At 37.3% G+C, this 22469-nt stretch overlaps 1 protein-coding gene across 1 annotated transcript in view; it reads right to left on the reverse strand.

Moving 5' to 3' along the window:
- Positions 1-22469, reverse strand: part of LOC126249681 (transmembrane emp24 domain-containing protein 1) — a 52673-nt gene that overhangs the window by 24454 nt on the left and 5750 nt on the right. Inside the window, exons 2-3 of the mRNA XM_049951360.1 lie at positions 20516-20619; positions 20226-20421 (exon numbers count right to left, since the gene is read on the reverse strand). Of these exons, the coding sequence (XP_049807317.1) occupies positions 20226-20421; positions 20516-20619 (300 nt within the window). The remainder of the gene's footprint in view (positions 1-20225; positions 20422-20515; positions 20620-22469) is intronic.

The following is a 22469-nucleotide window of genomic DNA, read 5'->3' on the forward strand; positions in this document are numbered from 1 at the left end:
GGATCACAAATTTAGCATTGGAGTGCAGCGTGGAGGGTAAAAATCGTAGAGGGAGACCAAGAGATCAATACACTAAGCAGATTCAGAAGGATGTAGGTTGCAGTAGGTACTGGGAGATGAAGAAGCTTGCACAGGATAGAGTAGCATGGAGAGCTGCATCAAATCAGTCTCAGGACTGAAGACCACAACAACAACAACAAGGTTTTAATTGCACATAATTTAAATTTTAAAAAGTGACAAATAACTGACAGCACTCGCAGAATAGGCAGGTAATTTTTCATTAGAATGATGCGTCACTTTGGTAGTCAGTGTTAAATTTTAACACTATTATAAGCTAGTCAAATTATGCATTCATGCTAACTATATTTTTTATTGATTTTAGATGAACTGGTTCAAATGGCTCTGAGCACTATGGGACTCAACTGCTGAGGTCATTAGTCCCCTAGAACTTAGAACTAGTTAAACCTAACTAACCTAAGGACATCACACACATCCATGCCCGAGGCAGGATTCGAACCTGCGACCGTAGCGGTCTCGCGGTTCCAGACTGCAGCGCCAGAACCGCGCGGCCACTTCGGCCGGCTTAGATGAACTATCTACCACTCAACTTCCTGCTATCCCTTCACTTAATCAGCATGACAGCATGCATGAGCAATTCCATCTCATATCATACAGATCAAGAGTGAATGCGTCACATCATTATTTCAAAGTTTTCTGAATATATATATATATATATATATATATATATATATATATATATATATACACACACACTCCTGGAAATGGAAAAAAGAACACATTGACACCGGTGTGTCAGACCCACCATACTTGCTCCGGACACTGCGAGAGGGCTGTACAAGCAATGATCACACGCACGGCACAGTGGACACACCAGGAACCGCGGTGTTGGCCGTCGAATGGCGCTAGCTGCGCAGCATTTGTGCACCGCCGCCGTCAGTGTCAGCCAGTTTGCCGTGGCATACGGAGCTCCATCGCAGTCTTTAACACTGGTAGCATGCCGCGACAGCGTGGACCTGAACCGTATGTGCAGTTGACGGACTTTGAGCGAGGGCGTATAGTGGGCATGCGGGAGGCCGGGTGGACGTACCGCCGAATTGCTCAACACGTGGGGCGTGAGGTCTCCACAGTACATCGATGTTGTCGCCAGTGGTCGGTGGAAGGTGCACGTGCCCGTCGACCTGGGACCGGACAGCAGCGACGCGCGGATGCACGCCAAGACCGTAGGATCCTACGCAGTGCCGTAGGGGACCGCACCGCCACACCCCAGCATATTAGGGACACTGTTGCTCCTGGGGTATCGGCGAGGACCATTCGCAACCGTCTCCATGAAGCTGGGCTACAGTCCCGCACACCGTTAGGCCGTCTTCCGCTCACGCCCCAACATCGTGCAGCCCGCCTCCAGTGGTGTCGCGACAGGCGTGAATGGAGGGACGAATGGAGACGTGTCGTCGTCAGCGATGAGAGTCGCTTCTGCGTTGGTGCCAATGATGGTCGTATGCGTGTTTGGCGCCGTGCAGGTTGAGCGCCACAATCAGGACTGCATACGACCGAGACACACAGGGCCAACACCCGGCATCATGGTGTGGGGAGCGATCTCCTACACTGGCCGTACACCACTGGTGATCGTCGAGGGGACACTGAATAGTGCACGGTACATCCAAACCGTCATCGAACCCATCGTTCTACCATTCCTAGACCGGCAAGGGAACTTGCTGTTCCAACAGGACAATGCACGTCCGCATGTATCCCGTGCCACCCAACGTGCTCTAGAAGGTGTAAGTCAACTACCCTGGCCAGCAAGATCTCCGGATCTGTACCCCATTGAGCATATTTGGGACTGGATGAAGCGTCGTCTCACGCGGTCTGCACGTCCAGCACGAACGCTGGTCCAACTGAGGCGCCAGGTGGAAATGGCATGGCAAGCCGTTCCACAGGACTACATCCAGCATCTCTACGATCGTCTCCATGGGAGAATAGCAGCCTGCATTGCTGCGAAAGGTGGATATACACTGTACTAGTGCCGACATTGTGCATGCTCTGTTGCCTGTGTCTATGTGCCTGTGGTTCTGTCAGTGTGATCATGTGATGTATCTGACCCCAGGAATGTGTCAATAAAGTTTCCCCTTCCTGGGACAATGAATTCACGGTGTTCTTATTTCAATTTCCAGGAGTGTATATATATATAGTTGAAGTTCCACAAGACACCTCTTGAAAACTAAAATATTTGTGAAAACATTGTAATGAAAGAGAAAATAACAATAATCGTAATAAAAAACTACAAGCAATAGAGATCTGAAATTATTTTTAATAAAATCATTGTTCACTGTACCATCAGATATGATTAACACATACACACTTCTGAGCTTCTTTCATCTTTAATTTGGAAAAATAAACTACGAAAATTTGTAACTTTTAGCAATCTTTAAAATTATGTTTTGAAAATATGAATAGTCACAGGATGTTAACTGTCTTGAGAAAGACTTAATTGTCAGCTATGACTTTAATGCCCGAAATTCTTACACTATCAAAATATTTCTACATTAAGATGAGAGAATCTGAAATTTTTTGAGTAGTTATAAATTATTCTCTCTAAAATCCCCATCCGGAATATCCTAAAAATTGCATGGTATGTTAGTTGGTCATTGTACTTATGGAAGGTACAGTCAAGATTGGGCAATACTTTACAGTGCAAAAATTTGAGAAATTTGTGCATTAAATCTAGTTACTTTCAAGGTCAAAAAATCCTCGACATTTCAAAATTTTAATTGCTTGCTGATGTTCAGTAAATGTAATGCGAAACTGGTATATCTTAATCAAAATAATTATTTTACAGCCTTATAAGAGTGTGGGAAAACAACTGTTTTATAAAAACATTAGATATAGAAAATAGCTTTGTATACACACTTTTCTGTTTCTGATATTATTTACAAATTTTAAAGTCTTCCATTAATTAAAAACTCCCTCCACTGTAACAATCAACACTGCACGTTGAAGAGTTTTTTTTATTATCTGCTCCTCACTAAACTTATATAGCCGAGATGAATTTGCAAATGGGCAAGGATGATCCAACAAGAGCAGTACTCAGGAAACGGGAACTGTACACTGATCTGTTGATGAGGTGTCAAAGGAGACGGTTACATTCTGCAGCTCATGAGAGAAGCTAATTATTTGTCCCACCCACCAAATTTTTCATAGTCTTCTAAATTATACTGAGGTCTCTGCATTTCACACACACTAACAGTGCATTTTGTGGAGAATTGTTCTTGCAATATATATGCCACTCTGGAATGCAACCCAGCAGTGACTTGACTGAATTCCTACCACTGGCTTAATAGCAGAGCACTCTATCTTTTTTTAAATGGAATTCCTTTAATGTACTTCCATTTCTGTAAGGCTGTCATGTTTTGTAGTAATTTTGATATGGTCTGTAAAAATCCAACAGCATCTCTTATAGCATCAACAGCTTCATATTGGAGATTAAATCTTGTTGCAAGATGTTTCTGCACACCTCCTACCACATCACATGCACTTTTTCCATGACTTGTTACTGAAAATATCCATCTTATGACTCAATTCCTGTACAGTGTTTTCCAAGTTCCTAAATCTGAAAGCAATTTTTAAAATGAGGTACTGCAACATCAGTCACGTACACATGTTTAGGAAATGTATGCCATATCATCTATTATCATGCTGGCAGTATATCATAGCATGCACATGCACTGTCATGAATGAGATCAACACTAACAGCAAAACAGTGTGATGTTCCAAGGAAATGTGTAACACATGTGAATATTGACACTTGTGATTTGTGCCTGTGATAACTTTGAATTTCGTTCTGCAAAGCACCAAACCAGTTCTCAGCACAGTCAAAATCAAGAACTAATGTGTCAGTACTCTGATGTGGCTGATTTTACTTCTGCTATGGCCTGTCTCTAAATCCTGTGGATGTGATGATGAGCTACTCCCTTCATGACCCAATGCCTAACCTCTGTAGCAAAGTTCCCTAGGTCCACTATCTTCTTCACCAACTCTCCTCTCCCCCACAATGCATAGGTTATGTTACTGTCAGCAATGCTTCAATGGTCACCCGTTCAGAACAACCAGGACACAATGTACACTCCTGCAACCAGCATTTTTCTTATGGCTCTTGACACATAACAAAAGCATCAGGTCCATCTCTGACTACTACTTCCCTGTGACACTACTTATGGTGAAACAAGTAAGTTTCAAATTAGTGCAGGAAATAAATGTGCATACTTCCTTCACTGGCTGGCATTTTACCCATTTTGGTTGTAAGGAGTAGAACTGAGAGAGAGAAATTTTTAAATTTGGGTTCTCCTTTTTCTTTTCATTAGGAACTAATGTGTCAGTACTCTGGGATGTGGCTGATTTTACTTCTGCTATGGCCTGTCTCTAAATCCTTCTCTTACTGATCTTGTCATATATCTTTTTACCCTTTTTATAATTTTCACTGAAAGAGATAACATCAGCCTGATTAGGACTTTGCCTGCTGCAATCTTTGACATCACTTAGGTAACCTTCCAAAGCACCATTAAGTGTATCATCTTGCAATGACTGCCCGCAGTAGGAATCTAGGCATGCCCAAATATCTTTTTCATTCTTTATTTTACTACCTTTTAAAATTAAATAGTGTGTGGAAGTGGGAATGTATTTCTGTATCTGATGCTTGGAGTAGTTATCTGGTATCAGTGTCAGTAACTGTATCTTTTGGTATAGGTGGCTGCCAAGATAGCAGTGTTTAGGTTTTGAAACCACATATCACAGTGGGTGCACATGTCACCATCTTCAGGTACACACTTTACAAAGTTTCCAGGATGTTGCTTGTGTAAAACTTGTTTCACATTCTTCCACTTTTCTTCGAACATACTATTTTCTTCTTGTTGTCTTATCTTGCCTGGGAATTTAAGAGGGGATATATTAGGGGCTACAACAAAAATGCTAACATTCAATGCATCAACAACTTCACACCCAGGAATATAAACATCTGCACTGTCTTCTTCAGTTTCACATTCTGGTGATAGTGATCGTTGAAGCTGATTATCACTAAATATCTTTATGTAACAAGTACAGCTATTCCTGCACAAAGGATGTGATAGTAACACAGTTACTTGAGGACCAAGATATTTCTGCAATATGGCTGACAGATTTCCAACAATTATGAAGTGTTTTTCACTTTTCTCAAATACCACCTCCGTGTGTCTTTTTTGATAGTCCACACACCTCATCCTTTCACTACTGTATTTCCTCACTGACATTATATCTAACAAAAAGTTCAAATCAAACACAAAACTCTACGTAGAATGAGTCATGTGCAAGTTCTCACTCATTTGTTGTAAACAGAAGATAGCTGGAAACAGTGTTGCCAACATGCATATTTTACACTAGAAATTCAATGATGTGGAATATACAGAATATTGAAAAATTTCTAACACTTTACAGAGAAAAATACTGCCCACTTTGACTGCAGTAAATACTAACACATTAACCAAACAATATATTGTGCAGTTTTCACAAGTTTTGTGATGGGGTCTTTGAGTAAATAATCTGGAAAAACTCAAAAAATGTAATTTTTAAAATTTTTAGTAATAAATATTTACATAATATAGATAGCTGGAGCACAGAAGATGATGTTTACTATTAAATCAGTCGTATCTAGGAAATTTAAAAAAAAACTTTCTTCAGTAGAAAAATTAAAGCTTTTGTATTTTTTCTTAAATTTGTAACTTACAAGAAACCCCATAAAAGAGAAAGAGGGGTAGAGGGAGGGGGGATGGGTGGGGGGTGGAGAGGGTGTGTGTGTGTGTGTGTGTGTGTGTGTGTGTGTGTGTGTGTGTGTGAAAGAGAGAGAGAACTAAATTTGTACATATAAAGAGGGAGCTTTAAAGCAACACATCTGCCATACTTTATTTCTTAACACATGTGATATAGAGGTCTGCCATATATTTTTTCCAGAGAAATTCATCATGAATTGACAGGTCCTGTATGATCTGAGATGAAACTGTCTGCATTATCTTGTGTATTTAGACTCACACTAGCATTCAGGACATAGAAATTGTACATTTGTACTGACAGAAATTGTGAACCTGAGACAGACAGTTATGGAAAATACAACTTGAGAGTTTTTAAGTGCCAGCTTGATGCTGGACAATGGACTAAGTTATCAGCCATGTCAGATGCAGCAAGACTGAGAAGAGAACCACTTGTAAGGGTCTACAAGGTGACCTATCAATTTAGGAAGCTGGGTTAAAATAGGTTCGAATTCCTGATCCATATTTCATCAAACACTTTTGAGGGTTCAAAATGAGTTGTGCAGCCCATTTTGCCTCATGCCTCATGATTAATATAAATACAAAAAGAAATACTACTGTTTGAGTTTTCTTGCATTTTAGAGATAGCCTGAAGCTTGTATCTGTATTTCTCATAAATTAAAAATAACAAACATTATTTATGCTTACTGCTACATTTTGAAGTCTTGTAAACATCCAGCATCCTAGCAATACATAAACAGTTATCTTGATTTGTGGCCCATGTTACATAATCAGTTACAGGTTAAATACGATATTATTATTTCTTATTCAAAGTTTCAGTTGAAATCCTTCCTGCTATCCACAAAAGCAACTGAAACTTGTGGAACTACATAAATAATGGGTAACAAATCTGCATGGCAGTAAAGAAGTACTAGTTCTTCATGTAAAGTCAATGGAGATGAAGTCCTTGCTCTTAATAATAGTTTAAATTTAGCACTTTGTATGTCCCATCAAACTGGTATTGACTGACACAACAATTTTACTAAATGACAAATTATGTACGATTCTGCAACAACTAGTGAACTATGAATGATTATCCTAGAAAATTGCTGAACTGCATCAAAATAGGGGTTAAGTACGATCCAATATGAGCGATTAAGAATGACTTTTCCTGTTAAACATTCATTTTCATATGCTTCTGCAATGACCACAGATTAACTATTATTCAAGGTTGCCACAAGTGCAGAAGTGCATAATTCTAATATGAGCAGGAGGAGGGGGGGGGGGGATAACAAATAAACAATGGAAAATCCAGGTTGGATGTCTCAGCAGCCTGAGACTGTTTGTGTGTGTGTGTGTGTGTGTGTTTTCTGGTTTGAATGAAGGCCTTTTTGGTCGAAAGTTTACTTGTTTGACAGTCTTTTAGTTGTGCCTATCTGCAACTCAGCATCCACTATATGGTGAGTATTAATATGAGAAAAAGTTACAGTTATGCAGTTAGAGAGTTTGAGATAATTGTAAAGTTGAAATAACAAAATTAACTGAAAGATTTTCAAGCCTATAATTCATAGCCAATGCCGTAAGAACAGACAGTGACACACTCAAGAATAAAAACGAGAAACTGCAATCAAAGCAAAACTGAAGTAAAGTTACTCAGTATGAAAGTGATAAGTCATGCACATGGAAGGAAGTGACGCATATAGGTAGGACTTTATCTGCAAAACAGGCAAGAAACTTACAAAAGCAGGTACATTTATGGATAAAAACAAATGCAGTATAACCCTGGCTTTACGTTGACGGAATTAACGTTTTCCTGCCATTTATGACATTTTTTTATCGGTCCCGTCAAATTTCCTATGCCCACAATGTTAATCTGTACTTGATTTTGCGTCAAAATATTTACAATTTTCCCGTGATTTATGCATTATGAAAAAATGTTTGTCGAGAAAAAATGACACTGGCATGATGTTGGCCGTCCAATAGCATTTACAAATATTACGGGGTTAAGTTTTTTGACACAAGGGCACTCTACTCAACGGATTTGAAGTGATAAATGTGTAAAAGTTGAAACAATTTGTGCCGTATCTGCCGCCGCTGCCAAGCTCTACATTGCGTGGTGGCTGATATGAGTAACTAGGTTCGTTCCAATGAAGATATCATGACCAATCACAACCATTTCTAAACTATCTCTATTGCCCAAATGCAGTTTTGTGACTGTTCTGATCATCGTGACACTTCTGTTGAACCATATAGGGCGTGTTTCGGCGTATGGCCACTTGGAGCACTAGTTGACACCGTCATGCACTTTGAGTTGCTCAAATGTTTTTAGCTTAAACACAGCACTGGATACATATTTTATTCATGCTGAGCAAAATGTGTTTCGAGAATTTATTCTTCTTGTCAAGTGTAGTATTTATGTATGTATTTTTTGTGATGTTACACAATCAATCAATGTGAGTTATAGTTTGCATGTGTGTGTGGTTTTCTACATAACTGATGAGGCACAGTACCCGATAACCTGAAAAAGACAACTACAGTGCAAGAGACGCAGAACAACACATATACAACCACCATACAAAATATTTATTTACATATTTGCACTTGACAATGAGAAAAAAGTCTCAAAAAGCCTTGTACTAAACATTAAAAATACGTAACTAGTGCAGTATTTCATTATTTAAATAATGAATGACAGGTGCAAGCTTTCAAAAACATTGATGACGACATATGAAATTGAGTCAGAAATTGAGTCAAACGTTCATACTTCCCAGATAGTTACCAGTTCCAGTTACATCAGCAGTTTTTATTTGATAATAAATCTTCATTAGATGATAAAAAAGTCCCTGACATGTCTTTTGATGGCTGTTACGTACATATATCATACATAATGTGCAAGGGGGGGTATCCTATACGTAACTTTTACAGCTTAAAACATTATTTCCCACATTTTCCCGCATTTTACACCATTTTTTGAAGTCCCTTGAAAACTGTAAAAGCAGGGTTTCCCTCTATGGTGTTTTGCAAACAAGTGACTGTGATAAAGACTGTGAAAATGACTGAGAAACTGCAATCAATAAGTTGAAAGTGGTCATTTTGGGGAAAAAGTAAATAAAATAACAAAGGTAATTATTCATTTTTTTTATAATAGACAACCAAGGCAGGAAACTATCTAGCACGTTCTGCAAGATAAATCAAGATATAGCAGTGACTAATGTGGTGAACCTTGGACTGGGAACAAAATGTGTACATTTTGCAGTCAAACAAAAATAATGTAAGAAAATGACTACAATTGGTACAATGGGATTTAGTGACACTGCAAAAAATGAAGCAGACATTTGGGTGAGAGCTCTGCAGAATTTTCAAGAAGAGAATAAATCAACAAATTAAGTAGTTACTACAGTGTCTCATGGGTATGACCTAATCTACAGTTCATGTGTAAATAAAGACATTAAAAAAACATTTAAATAAAGAAACTACATTCTGAACACACAAACTGCACTGTAGTGGATATGAGTAAGCTGCATCATGAGCTACACTCTAATCCTGGGATACACTTAAACTATAAAGGGAAAAAGTTAGTTTGTGATCTTATCAACAAAATTATTAGCCCAGATAGCCCTGAATATTTTTTATACTTACATTTTTTTAACTGAGTTATAAATTATCTCCATTCTTTAATAAGGTTGTGGGGAAGAAAGAAAAAAAAAAAACAATTTTAAGTACGTATTGATTTTAGTATTTACAAAAATGGGCATCCTCCCAGAAAGACTTCTGGACAATAGGGGAACTTTTTGTGAAGTTTATGATTTGGAACAGTTAACTTGTTTAGATATCATTATTTTCAAATAAACGTAAATAAATTTTAGTTCTGAAGTTAAACAATTAATAAATACACTAAAGAAACAAAATAATCTTAAAAACATGTTTTACGAAATTGTATAATAAGATAAAAAGCAACAAACATGAAGGGGTTCACCATATTTTAATCATATTGTAATAGTCTTTTTATGATAGTTTCGACGTTTCAGTTACTACTACTTTTCTGTTTTCTCATCCATTGGTAATTCAGCAACATAAGGTTCCTTTCCATCGAATTGAGAGTCTTGTTTTGCCCTCTTACTAGGACACCCTGTGTTGGTAGTCTCTTCTGCTACTTTCAAGTACTGCAGTGACAATTTGATAACGAAATGTCAGATGATCTACGGTTTCTTCATTGTGCTTGTACAGATCCCAGGCATTTTGCCCTGCAATGTCTACGAAATGTGCAATGATGGGGAAATAGCACTTTTTCCTTCTTATAGAGCATCTATATAGGGATACATTTTGATCAGCTCGATCTATGACCCTCATATGAGCAAACTCTAACCATGAAAAATACTCCCATACTGTAACGCTACCACCTCCACCCTTCACTATTGACAGGTAGCATTCTCCAGGCATTTGTCAAACCCTAACTCAGACCCTTTTGTTGGATTGCAACAGGGTATACTGTGGCGTATCATTCCAAATTACTCATTTCCAGTCATCTACTTTTCAGTGACTTCATATCATTTCAAGTGTCGCTTAGCACTAGCTACAGGATCTGTTTGAACATCACACCCCATTGTTTTCTACTCCATACGCACAGTCACTGTGCTAGCTGGACTGCTGGCAGCACTTTGGAGCTTGAGCAATTCCCTCTACTGATTCCCTGCCTCTTTTTTCTCTTCAAACCACTCTTTTTAATGCTCAATGGTCTCTGTTCGTCAGTACATGAGGTCTGCCTGGTCTTGGTTTAGCTGTCGTTATTTCTTCACGTTTCTGCTTCACAATGACAGCAGCAGCAACAGTCAACATTGGTGTTTTTAGAAGGGTTGAAATGTTGCCTACGGATCTGTTACTCGAGTAACATGCAATGACTGGTCAACATTTGAAGTCACTAAGTTCTCCTGTCTGATCCATTCTGCTGGTTCTTACTTCTCTACTAACACCACCATGTGCCCCACCTCCTTTTACACTGGCAGGTCCACCTCTCATGAAATGTAGTGGTTTAGTTCAGCATGATGTAGGGGTTTCTGGATACTTTTGAGCTGATAAATGTGTGTATGATGTCTTTTTGGTGGAGCTCTAAGAGATTATCAACCACTTATTTTAACATTCAGCTGCGAACAATAGTCTAAGTCAGACATATCAATCAACAGTAATTCTAGTGTTACATGGATAAAAAAAGATACATTACTTTATTTATTGACAGATTAACTGGGACTTTGTTCTGAACACAGAATGTGGGAAGCGCACGGTTGAAACAGTTCTTTACCATTTTTTGAAAACGCTCACTGAGCTGTGTTACTCCCATTCAACATTAATCAGAAGTTCCCCTAAGCATAAACAGAAGAATAAAAGGTTAAAACAGTACACAGATGAGCTGGCCCTCATTAGAGAGGAGATGCTCACATGTGCAGAATATATAAGCATGCTTGAAAACAAGGGACTTAGCGGGATGACAAAGACCAACCTACCCTGGCCAGAAAGCCTGCTAGATTACACAGAACTTGCTACTGATAAATGTAAAGCAATATGGTACATAATTTAAAAAATTCCAAAACCTACACATAAAGAAACTGTGCTGGATCAAGCAGTAGTAAATGATTACTTCCTAACCTCAGAGTGTGAGCTGAAAAACAAAATCAAGAAAAATAGTACATGTGCATTAGACCTGCTTGTGCTGAGCCACACTGTAGGGACTCCTCCCACTGGAATGTTGTCATCCTCAGGTACATTAGATAAGCTGTGACAAGATTCTCTAACTCAAGTAGTACGGACTGTTACTGCTTCTCAAAGTTTGCAATTAAAAGAAATAACATTACCCTTATCCGTGAACTTCTTTCTTTTGTTTGCAATACATTACGGATCTGGAGTTTTCCTTGATGCACTCTAAAACCACTTAAGTGATACCAATCTCTAAAAAGGGAGATATAAGCCTCTGCTCCAATTACCAACCAATTTCTAAGCATCTGCTCCAATTACCAACCAATATCTCAATTACCAACCAATATCTATGGTCCCAGTTTTCTCCAACATTTTTATGTCTCTAAGAGGTGTGGCTCATAATTAAAGGCTCTGAGATGGAGCCACCCCAAAATATGTATTTAAAAATTCTCAATAACGTATTACATAATTTAAATTATATTTTGCACATTTCCCACATGGATTTAATTAATGATGGTCAATGTTCTTGGAACTGTTGATGTGTTATCAAGTGATCTTTTATTGAACAAGTCGTAGCAACTCGTAAGGCTGCACCTCGAAATGCCTATCTAGCAGAGTTTTGGGGGTGTGGCTTCCTCGGAGTACAGCTCTTATGGGTGTCTAAGGCTCTGGTTTTTCAGTCTAAGGATGTCCTACCAACCTACACCCAATTTTCACATTCCACTACTACCATTAAAAGGGAACAAGTAGTGTTGCTGAAACTTTGTTACAGAATCCATGTCTGTATATCTCTATTATGCTTAACTGCATCATTAATCTACATTTAATATTATTGCTTATGGTGTTTTAGACCTTTTTTTCTTCCTGTCATTGGTTATTCTATCCACCATTCGAATAAATTTGCAAATGTCTCGCCAGAGTGCACTAGAGTACATTAACATAAGTATCATGACACTAGCGCGAGTTTCACGAATGATTAGAGGATAAAAGGTGCAAAATATGTCCTGTTACTTTAGTTTCTCTCCAAAAATGTGTTGTTGTGGTGAACTATTGGGAAATGTGATGTTGTGGAATAAATGAACTATCAATATACTTCACTGTGCAGTTATCTTTTGATGTTATTTAATAGTTGATTATGCAATGGGAAGTAGATGCATTATGCAAAAATTTGGCTAGAGTGTGATATTGCCCCTCCCCCTTCCTGAAACCTTTGTTGTGGGTACACATTGATCTGCAGCGTAGCCTGAGGGCTAGGTTAATTCCAATCAATAAATGTTACAGCATTGTCCAGTGCGAAAACCCCGAGGCACTCCTGGTCTCTAATATACATCCAGCTAACTAACACTCTCGTATCTGTCCCAACTATCAACCAAGTTCAAACATCCCAGTTTTCTTCAAAGTGTCAGTCTCTAAATTACACCCAGCTAAATAACTATTTCGGATAGCATAATCTCCTCTACAACAGACAGTTTGAATTTCAGCACATTAAAAATACTACTACTGCTATCAGTAAAGTTGTTAAAAAGCTGTTAACTGCATTTGAAACTAAGGATCTGGAATCTGTTGTACTTTATGGTGATGGCGAACTGGACTTATATGACATACACATCCCATCTATAGCTGAAATGAAGTCCTATTTAGGCAACAGGGGAGAGTTTGTCTGAGTTAAAAATAGATGCTCTTTGTTTATGTAACTTTGGACTGAGTGTTGTAGGGCACAGTCCTCAGTTCATTTCTGTTCAACATTGCAATTAATGATTCACCTTACCATGCAGGAGCTAATTCAGTAGTGTCTTACAGAGATGACACATGGCACTGTTCAATATACACCCACCACAGAAATGCATTAGGCAGAACAGGAAAACTTAGAATTAAGAATAAATTGCTTTTCTTCTAATGAACTCATTTGTAATCCTGATAAAACACAGGAACTAATTCTGAGGTAAGCTAAAGTTTTACAAAGTAAATCAGTAAAACTGTTAACTTTCATACACCAGGAGGAACGTATTAGGTATATCTTGCATAAGAGTAGAAAGTGTATGCCAGCTCACATGGAAACTGACAAATGCTTTTACAAATGAGTATCTGAAGACGGTATATTTTGGCCTATTTCAGTCACACATTTCATACCGCACAAAGATATCAAAGCATTCCCTGTTATGTCAGTGAAAGTCTGAAAATTAAAAAGAAAACCAATCAGAATAAAGAGCAAAGTGAAACCGAAGTAACACTGTCGACCCCTCTTTATCAAGCCCTAGATACTGACACGTAAATTTATACATCTATACAGCATTGCTTTGTGTCAAAATCAACTTAAATGAGTTTGACATCAAAGAGAATATACATCTTCACAACACTAGAGGCAAACTGGACATCAATATACTGAGACATGGACTGACAAAGACTGCAAGCACACATCAAGTAACATGCTTATAATAAACTTTTAATATGTGTTCAGTCCTTGCCTTATAGCAGTTTCAAAGTTAAGATTCATAACTGGTTACTGAAAGACCCATTTTAAATGATAGCAGTACTATTTGAAATAAACATGATTGACATTAGTTTTTGAGAATATTTCTGAAAGATGTGGAATTAAATTGTATGAACTTCTCTGTAAATCTTTTTATTAAACAACTGCTTCACAAACACTGCAGTAATCCCTCTGAAAAAATGCCAGAACACAACCTTTTACAGCAACTGTGTAAGTCTACAAGTCAAAATGAAATAATGGTTTCAGTTAGTGTGAAGTTCCTTGGGAATACCTTAGCTTACTGCTTGCCTCATGTAATTTTAGTACATCGAACACAATGCATTTTGTATAGAACAAAATAAAGAAGGAAAGATTAGGATTTAACATCCTATCAATAATTCAGTCATCAGAGAATAAGCACAAACTCATATAGGACAAGGACAAGTGAGGAAACTGGTTATGTCCTTTTTAAAGGAACAACACTGATATTCACTTCAAGTGAATTAGAGAAGCTACAGAAAACCCGAATCTGGAATAATGGATATGGATTTGAAATCTGCTCCTCCTGAATATGGGTCCAATATCCAAACCAATTCCACCCACTTCCACTCAATGTTTCACCAGAATTCCTTCCAGCACAATTCCTTCACATTTCACCTCTTTCTTTAGTGCTTGAAAAAGAAATAACTGTTCCAAAAATTAACAAAATATCAGCTATTTCATGTACTTTCCACCCACAAAACAGCATATACTCTGTAAATAAAGCCAACTGATCTGCCGTTATGCTACCTGTACTCTTCAGTCGACGGAATACAAATAATGGTACAGAAAATGACAGTTCTACACGACAATCCAAACTTACATGCACACTAATCGAACAGACATTCACATGAAGAATTATTCTTCACTTGATAAAAAGAAAGAAAGACACACTTTGAGAACAAAACAAAAAAGAGAATAATTACTGGCTCTTAAGTTTCTGCTGTCAAGAATGTACCTCAAAGATTTTTTTTTTAAATCTTTATTTTATTTGGAAAATATGGTTAACTATTTTTTCACCAGTGCCTCCAGTCGGCACAATAGCTGAGTGTCGCTTTCCTTCCACTGTTATTGTAAAAAAGCAAGGCCCCCAATCAATCTTTGTATAAAAAAAAGCATAGCCCCTCATCAAAATATATTACTTAAGTTATATTTATAAGCTCTCACTGAGTGGTATTTCACCCAGTGACCAAGTACACTAACAGCTAGTGCATCAAAATTAATTTACAGATTTGTTACAGATAAGGAGACACACAGCCATGACCTGGAGAAAACCAACATTCATGTGCTTTGGCATCCTTAGAAATAATAAATATACTACCAAACAGAACTTTTTCCTTTATAATCTTATTGCAAAATGTCTGTGATACTACATAATGTCTCCAACATACCAATTTCCTTAATAATTTTATAAATAAAGCATTTTGTTGTCTTTTCACGAAGTATTTGGTGTTGCTTGACTTTTATCTCTTACGCCAGTAATTGTTCAAACAGAAGTCTGCTTGCCAAAAGATGCTCAATAAGCAAGACTTCATAGATAATTTGCACTCCTTTATGGATCTGGTAGCAGATCAAATGGTTGATATAAGAGAGGGGGGCTAGAGCATAAAATTTTCCCCGACTCCATTATCAATAAAATATTTTTAACCCATAATGTAAAATGACAACATTCTGACTGATTTATTTGTACACAAGGAATTCTGTTACGTGAGTTTTGATTCCAAAAGTCTGCTTGATAACTGGGATACATGTTACAAAATACCAGTTTTGTACAAGCATTAATGGATGGAAACTGTAATCAAACAAAATTAAACTGTTACTGTAACTATAAAAAGTGAAATATCCACAGATATATACAATTTCTCATTTATTGGCCATTCCACACTTTAGCACCTGGGCACACCAATGAAACCATTAAATCTTCATTACTTCTGAGAGAGTTATCAATTTTTATATGAAGATGGTATGTGTTCTTTCAGACATCAATTTTTATTTTAGCCACATGCAACATGGCAAAAATTAGCTTGATTAAATTGTCAATTAAGTGTTTCTAGTATCTGCTGTAGTATGTACCAGATTTAAATAACCCGCTATTCCCACAACACTATTTATTATGAAGAAATATTAATTACAAATGATAAAGACATAACACTATGTAATTCTGGGGTCTTTATCTTGAACATATTATTATTTCAAATTGCCAGTAAGGATGAGAATTCTGCAATTTCCTTTCTACAAGACTCCCATTTTAGTTCTGCTTGTGACTCTGAGACTGCTGATACCACACTGATGACTTTTGGAAAATAAAATTCAAAAGACAAATAAAAATCATTTAATTAAGATGACGCAAAACATAATTGTGTAGTTTTCTGTTACCAGTCAGTTAACATGATAGATTTCTGAGTATGGAAGTGCATCTTATTGTAAATAACTATCACTGATAAAACCAACAATCAGTTAGCACACACGTTTAGCTTCAGGGCAACGAAACATGTTATCCACCGCAATTCAGTCACTGGTCACTAAAAATCAGCTGTTGAAAGAGAATCTTGCTCTCTCTCTTTTTTTGATTGGCACAGTAGTCAAAGAGTACTGTGCCCTGGGTGCCAACCAAATGAAGTAGTGCATTTTTAAAAGCACAAGAAGCCAGACTCAGGACAGAGGTTCACGTTCTGTCCTGCCGTTATGATTTAGGATTTCCTAAATAATGTCAGACAAATTCCAGGGAGGTTCCTCCAACAAGGTCAATGCCAACCACCTACTATCTCCATTAAACATACCTGTATGTATCTCTTTACATATGACATATGTTTTTTTTAATTGTATTATGCTTACAAATCCTATGTTATGTATTTCTGTAATGATCCCTGGATACATAAAGTACTGTGTTTGTTATACTATATTACAGAGAGAATGACTGCAGACATGCCCATAGTGCGGTCAACTGCTGCAAAAGTCTTAAAATATACAGTTGTTTATTGTGCAGCTGTGGTGGAATACGAAGTAAATCTGACTGTACCATTTCTGGTGAACTATGATAATATTTTATTGTTTTCTATACACCCAGCAGATAGCACAATACACATGTAGTTGTCAGTTTAATTTCAACAGTTTCAGAAAACCAGCACCAAACTTTGTAGCTAGTTGTCTGGTTGGGGTTAATAGACTGAAAAGTGAGGTCACCAGTCACACCAAACTGTGTAGCTTGCTGTAAACACAACAGATGGTGTTTCAATGTACAGTACACATTCACTGTAAACCTGACAGATGACCCATCAATGTACAGCCTGTAATTTCTGTCAATTTACTGTATTAATGTTAGAGACTACAGTACACAATGCAAATAAACTTTTAATTCTTCCAGCACCTGTCCAAAGTTGCAGGAAATAATAATAATAATAATAATAATAATAATAATAATAATAATGAGAGAGACTGCAAGCACGTCGGAAGAATTCAGCAAACAGCACACGAAATGAAGCACGACAATGCAGCACCCAAGACACACCAGATGAGTCTTGTAATCTGGTGCCTATAACATCTAAATCTACATTTTTACTCAGCACAGTGAAGAGGATTCAACTTGTACTATCATCACATTCCCCTCCTCCTATACTATTAGTGAATGGTAAACTGGGAGAATAATTTTTGGAATGGTAAACTGGGAGAATAATTTTTGAGAAACATCAGTACTTTATTGAATTTTCCTGGTTTTCTTGCTATGGTGACATGAGGTGTCTGGAAGGAAATAATATGTTGATTGACTCTCTTTGAAACAAGGACTCCCAAAACTTAAGCAATAAGCCTCTCTGCTGTACACAATGTCTCTTACTGTGAGATGTGACACAATGGTTAAGGCAAAGGACTACATTCCTAAAGGAGTGTGGTTCAAATCCCCACATGACCATCCACATTAAGATTTCTGTGGTTTCTCTGAATCACTTAAAATGAATACTGCAGTGGTTCCTCTGCAAATGACACTGCTAGTTTCTTTCTCCATCCTTGTCCAATCTGAGTTTGTACTTTCTCAACTGATCTTATTGCTATGAATTTAAATCCTAATCTTCATTCCTGAACATTTGTAAAGTGCCTCTTTAAGCATCTATTACTGGAGTTGAATGAATGTCTCTGTGACACTCATAATGGCTGAACACACAGCACAGATGGATTCAAACTGAGAGTCCCAGAAAAAAATTAAAATAATACACAAATTAGTTTGAAACATAAGCCATTCATCAATCATTCCATAAATTATCTGATTGTTTAAATTTAGTATTAGAGGGAATTCTGTTTAAAATAAAATTCATTTCTGCTGCTGTGGGGAAAAAGCATTGTAGATTAGATTCAGTTTTCGTTCCAAAGAACAAAAATGGAATGATTCCTGTGGGTGTGGAACATGTCAGAAAGTGTGACATAAAAAAACATAAAACATTTGAATATAATCAGGAAATTGTCAAAACAGGTGAATACGTTACAGTAAAATGGAACTGCTAATATTTACGGAATTAATACACTGTCGGAATGAAACATAGTAATGCAGTTTAATAAATTTATCGCACAAAAATACCTAATTTTGACTGTTGTGACCAAGTGCTGTTGAAACTGAAACATAACAGACATTTTTATTTAAGCTGGTCTAACAATCCCTGTTAAGGTATTCGTCTTCCAATTTATTGAAAATGTGTGTTCCTGAATACTGGACCCCGCTTTGGGTAAAGGTAAGTAATTTTAGGATTTTAGGTCTTTATGTAGATTGTTCTTATTCCTAATATTGAAACTATGTATTGAGCTGTTGATTGGAAATAGAGATATATTACTTGCAACAAATTTCAATGGGGAATGAACATACTAAGAAGCAGTGATTAGAATGCAGAGTTCCTTGAACAGGTTTGTGCATGATGTTCTTGAATTTACACCACAAATGAGTCTTATTGCACGCTATAAACTTTTGCTCTGTTTGATGAGTTACCCCAGATTATCATCTCATATAACATAATTCAACGGAAGTATGCAAAGTATGCAAGTTTTTTATATATTTATATCTCCTACATCTGACATCATTCCCACTACAAATACAGACTCATTTAGGCACTCCAGCAATTCTGTGGTATGCCCTTCCAAACAGAATTTATTGTTGAGTTGTAATCCGAGAAATTTAACACTGTTAATCTCTTCAATCTGCATGTCTTCATATGTTATACACATGCTGGAAGGAAATCTCTTACAGATTCTAAAGAGCATATAGTGGGTCTTTTCAAAGTTTAATGACAGTGAATTAGGTTTAAACCATCTATTAAAGTCAGCAACAATTTGTTTAGCAGCCATTTCTAAATCTGCACTTGACTGCGTATGTGCAAACTTGACTTGTGCATATAGCTTAACAAGTTGCTCACTAGCTTGAGAGACAGGGACATTAGCCAGATCTGAACTGAATCTGTGGAGCAGATTAACAATCACTGGTCTGGTACACAGGACAGCTCAAGTGATGCTTTCAGACAGACATTTTTTCACAACCACTTAGGCACATGCTGACCAGTCTGAATAGCTGCATGGGTTAGCACACTGCTTTTAGAATCCACTACGCCCACAGCATTAACAGTGAGTGTCGGCATGCCTGCCAGCCCGGATGTGGCTTTTAGACGGTCTACATCCTACTGGGTGAATACTGAACTGGTACTCACGTCCTGCCTTAATTAAATGATTTGCAAACATATCAAACACATTCTCACACTTACACATGGCTAACACATGGTGGTTGCAGGAAGGCCATCAGGCAACCTCTAGAGCACTAACATGACAAATAATAATTAACAGGTTGACCTTGTGTAGATAAAGGATAAAGGGAAAAGAAACAGATGATTTAGACAAATGCTGGGATGGTCCCCAAATTCATCACAGAAAATATGATACATAAAAATTTGAAATATAACAAACACAACAAAGTTAACACATTTCACAGACACATGAGACTTGTTTCCTTTAGGTAAACTGATGTTTGTGGCAACAGGACAATGATGAATACAGTGGACTGTGTACAATTGGTTAAACAATAGGAAAGAGAGAGGCAACTATCAACTTATCATCACATTAGGTGCCATAATTCAAAACCTTCCATTAGAAAAACTACCTATTAGAAGTTAGGAAACTTATTTCTGGAGTAATGGGAGTCACTGCTCCAACACATTCTGTGAAAAAGGATGTGAATGAAAGCAAATTAATAAAATTAGTGAACATATTACCTCTATAGATTGAGCTTCGACATCATATACTTCTTCTGGACTCAAGCCTTCATAATTTTCCAATGCATCATTCCAAGGATCACTAGCTTGGCCTTCGTAATCAGCTAGAATTTCAAAGAAGACTGTTTTGCTACTAAATGTACTGAACTTGTTATCCCAACACATTCTGTAATCTCCAGCTTCTACAGCAACTATCCTGTCAACCGTCATATTGAACATGTAAAAATAATGTCTTTGTCTTCATTTCCAAATCATAGTTTCATCGTATACAGTATCTTTGTTTCACTTACCTATGTGTATTATCCGCCTTCTTATAATCAGCCACTATAGTACGTCCTGTTGGGGCATATAAGCGAAAATTTATATCTAGATCTCCTTGACCTCCGTCTATAACCTGGAAAATATGAAAGGAATTCATACCAACATAGAATGTGATTTTGCTAAAAAATTATATTAGGTCTACCACAATTAAGAAAAGAACATTACATTAACAATTACAACAGAAACCTAAATCATGATGGATAGATTAGGAAGTGGTGTACAATTTTGGAAATTGTTATACACACAGAGTCAAAAGTTATGATAAAATAATACAATAACTAGAAATTGTGGGTTAGAATATAAATATTGTGTCTAAAGCACATCGGTTAAAGTGCACTTACGGTGTAGCAGTTGTTCTACTGTGTGCTGCTGTTGGCTATTAGTTTCCACTGATTGTAGCCAAATCAGGTGATAGTATACGGTAGTAACTGTGAATCACTGCCTCTAATGAACTGTGTTGGCGGATGACACAACTAATTACTTTTGTTTTCAACGTGAAGAACGCAAGATCGGCGATTATTGATCTGGGTATTATGGAATATTGTAGTTCTTGGGATATTGTTTCATATTCCAATGCCGCAATTTGGTTGTGAGTTAGCGACCCCATCATATGTGACTGTTGGAAAATTGGCTGTAGTGACAGACTAATTTGTAGTATAGCCCGAGGTTGAGATTAGATTGAAATGTCACACTTTAGCTGTGAGTTGGCAAAAGTAATGAATGTGAATGTAAGAACACTGGTTGTGTCATGAACTGATACGTAGCATAGCCTGATGATCATTTTGAGACACTTGCGGAGTATCCTAAGAAAGTCTCCATTTAAAAATTGGTGGTTAGGTAGTAACCTAAGAAAAGTTTAAAATTTACAGAACATTCAGTTTTATATGACAACATTCTGCATAACATATTCCATTATGCTGCCACCTAATTTCACATACTCCACATCCTGATGGCATCTTGTCTCACTAGTGATTCATCATGTTCACTTCCCACCACTAACCACGCAAACCATTATCAACTACTGCACACACCAGAAAAGCTGCCTACACCTGAAGTGCACTTCTACTCAGCACGTAGCACATCATTCACTGCATGGAGAAAACATTGAACAACGGATAGTCACATAATCAAGAAGCTGAACTAAGTAAACACACACACACACACACACACACACACACACACACACACACACAGCACGTGCACTTTTCCCTAGAGAAATAAATTATTGATATTGTGTTCAATGAAAATGCACTTAATCAGTGTATTTTGTTTTTCTTACAAGAGTAAAATGTGCTCTACAATGAAGCAACATTCTGTCACGGAGTTATTGGTGAAGGGGGTAATAATAGTCACCTGGCATCCACAAATGGCTACAAAATGTATAAGGATACGGTGCCAGTGACACAAGCAATGTGGTGAGGTGAGTGAAGAAGTCAGTATTAAAGACAACTGCTCAGTGAGAGACCAACTTTGACCAAAGTGATGAATCGTCAGTGAACAGACAAGTTGATTTACACAGACAGACGTCATAACTAATTAATTATTAATCTTGTCCACAAAAGCATACAGAAGATAGTGGACATATTGGGGTACCAGAAAGAGTATGGAATGAGTGCATTAGCTGCCATCTTCTAGTTTGTGGTGGAAGTCTGCTTTAAATTTTTGGAGCTAGTGAAGAAGTTTTTTCTGGTCTCATGGAAGGAGATGAAACATGAGTGTACCATTATGAGAGAAAACGAAATAATCAGCCTATGAAATGGCATTACATTGTTATGTAAGGCCAAACAAGCTTAAGAGCCAGTGATCAACATAAAAAGACATGGTGACTGGCAGCCACATCACTGATAGCAGACGAGATATTCACACATTTCAGAATTTATGATAAGGCACTAGGAAAGAGATACTGCACAAGTATATATGAGG

Source organism: Schistocerca nitens, chromosome 3 (assembly GCF_023898315.1).
Source record: "Schistocerca nitens isolate TAMUIC-IGC-003100 chromosome 3, iqSchNite1.1, whole genome shotgun sequence".
Classification (NCBI taxonomy): Eukaryota; Metazoa; Arthropoda; class Insecta; order Orthoptera; family Acrididae; genus Schistocerca; species Schistocerca nitens.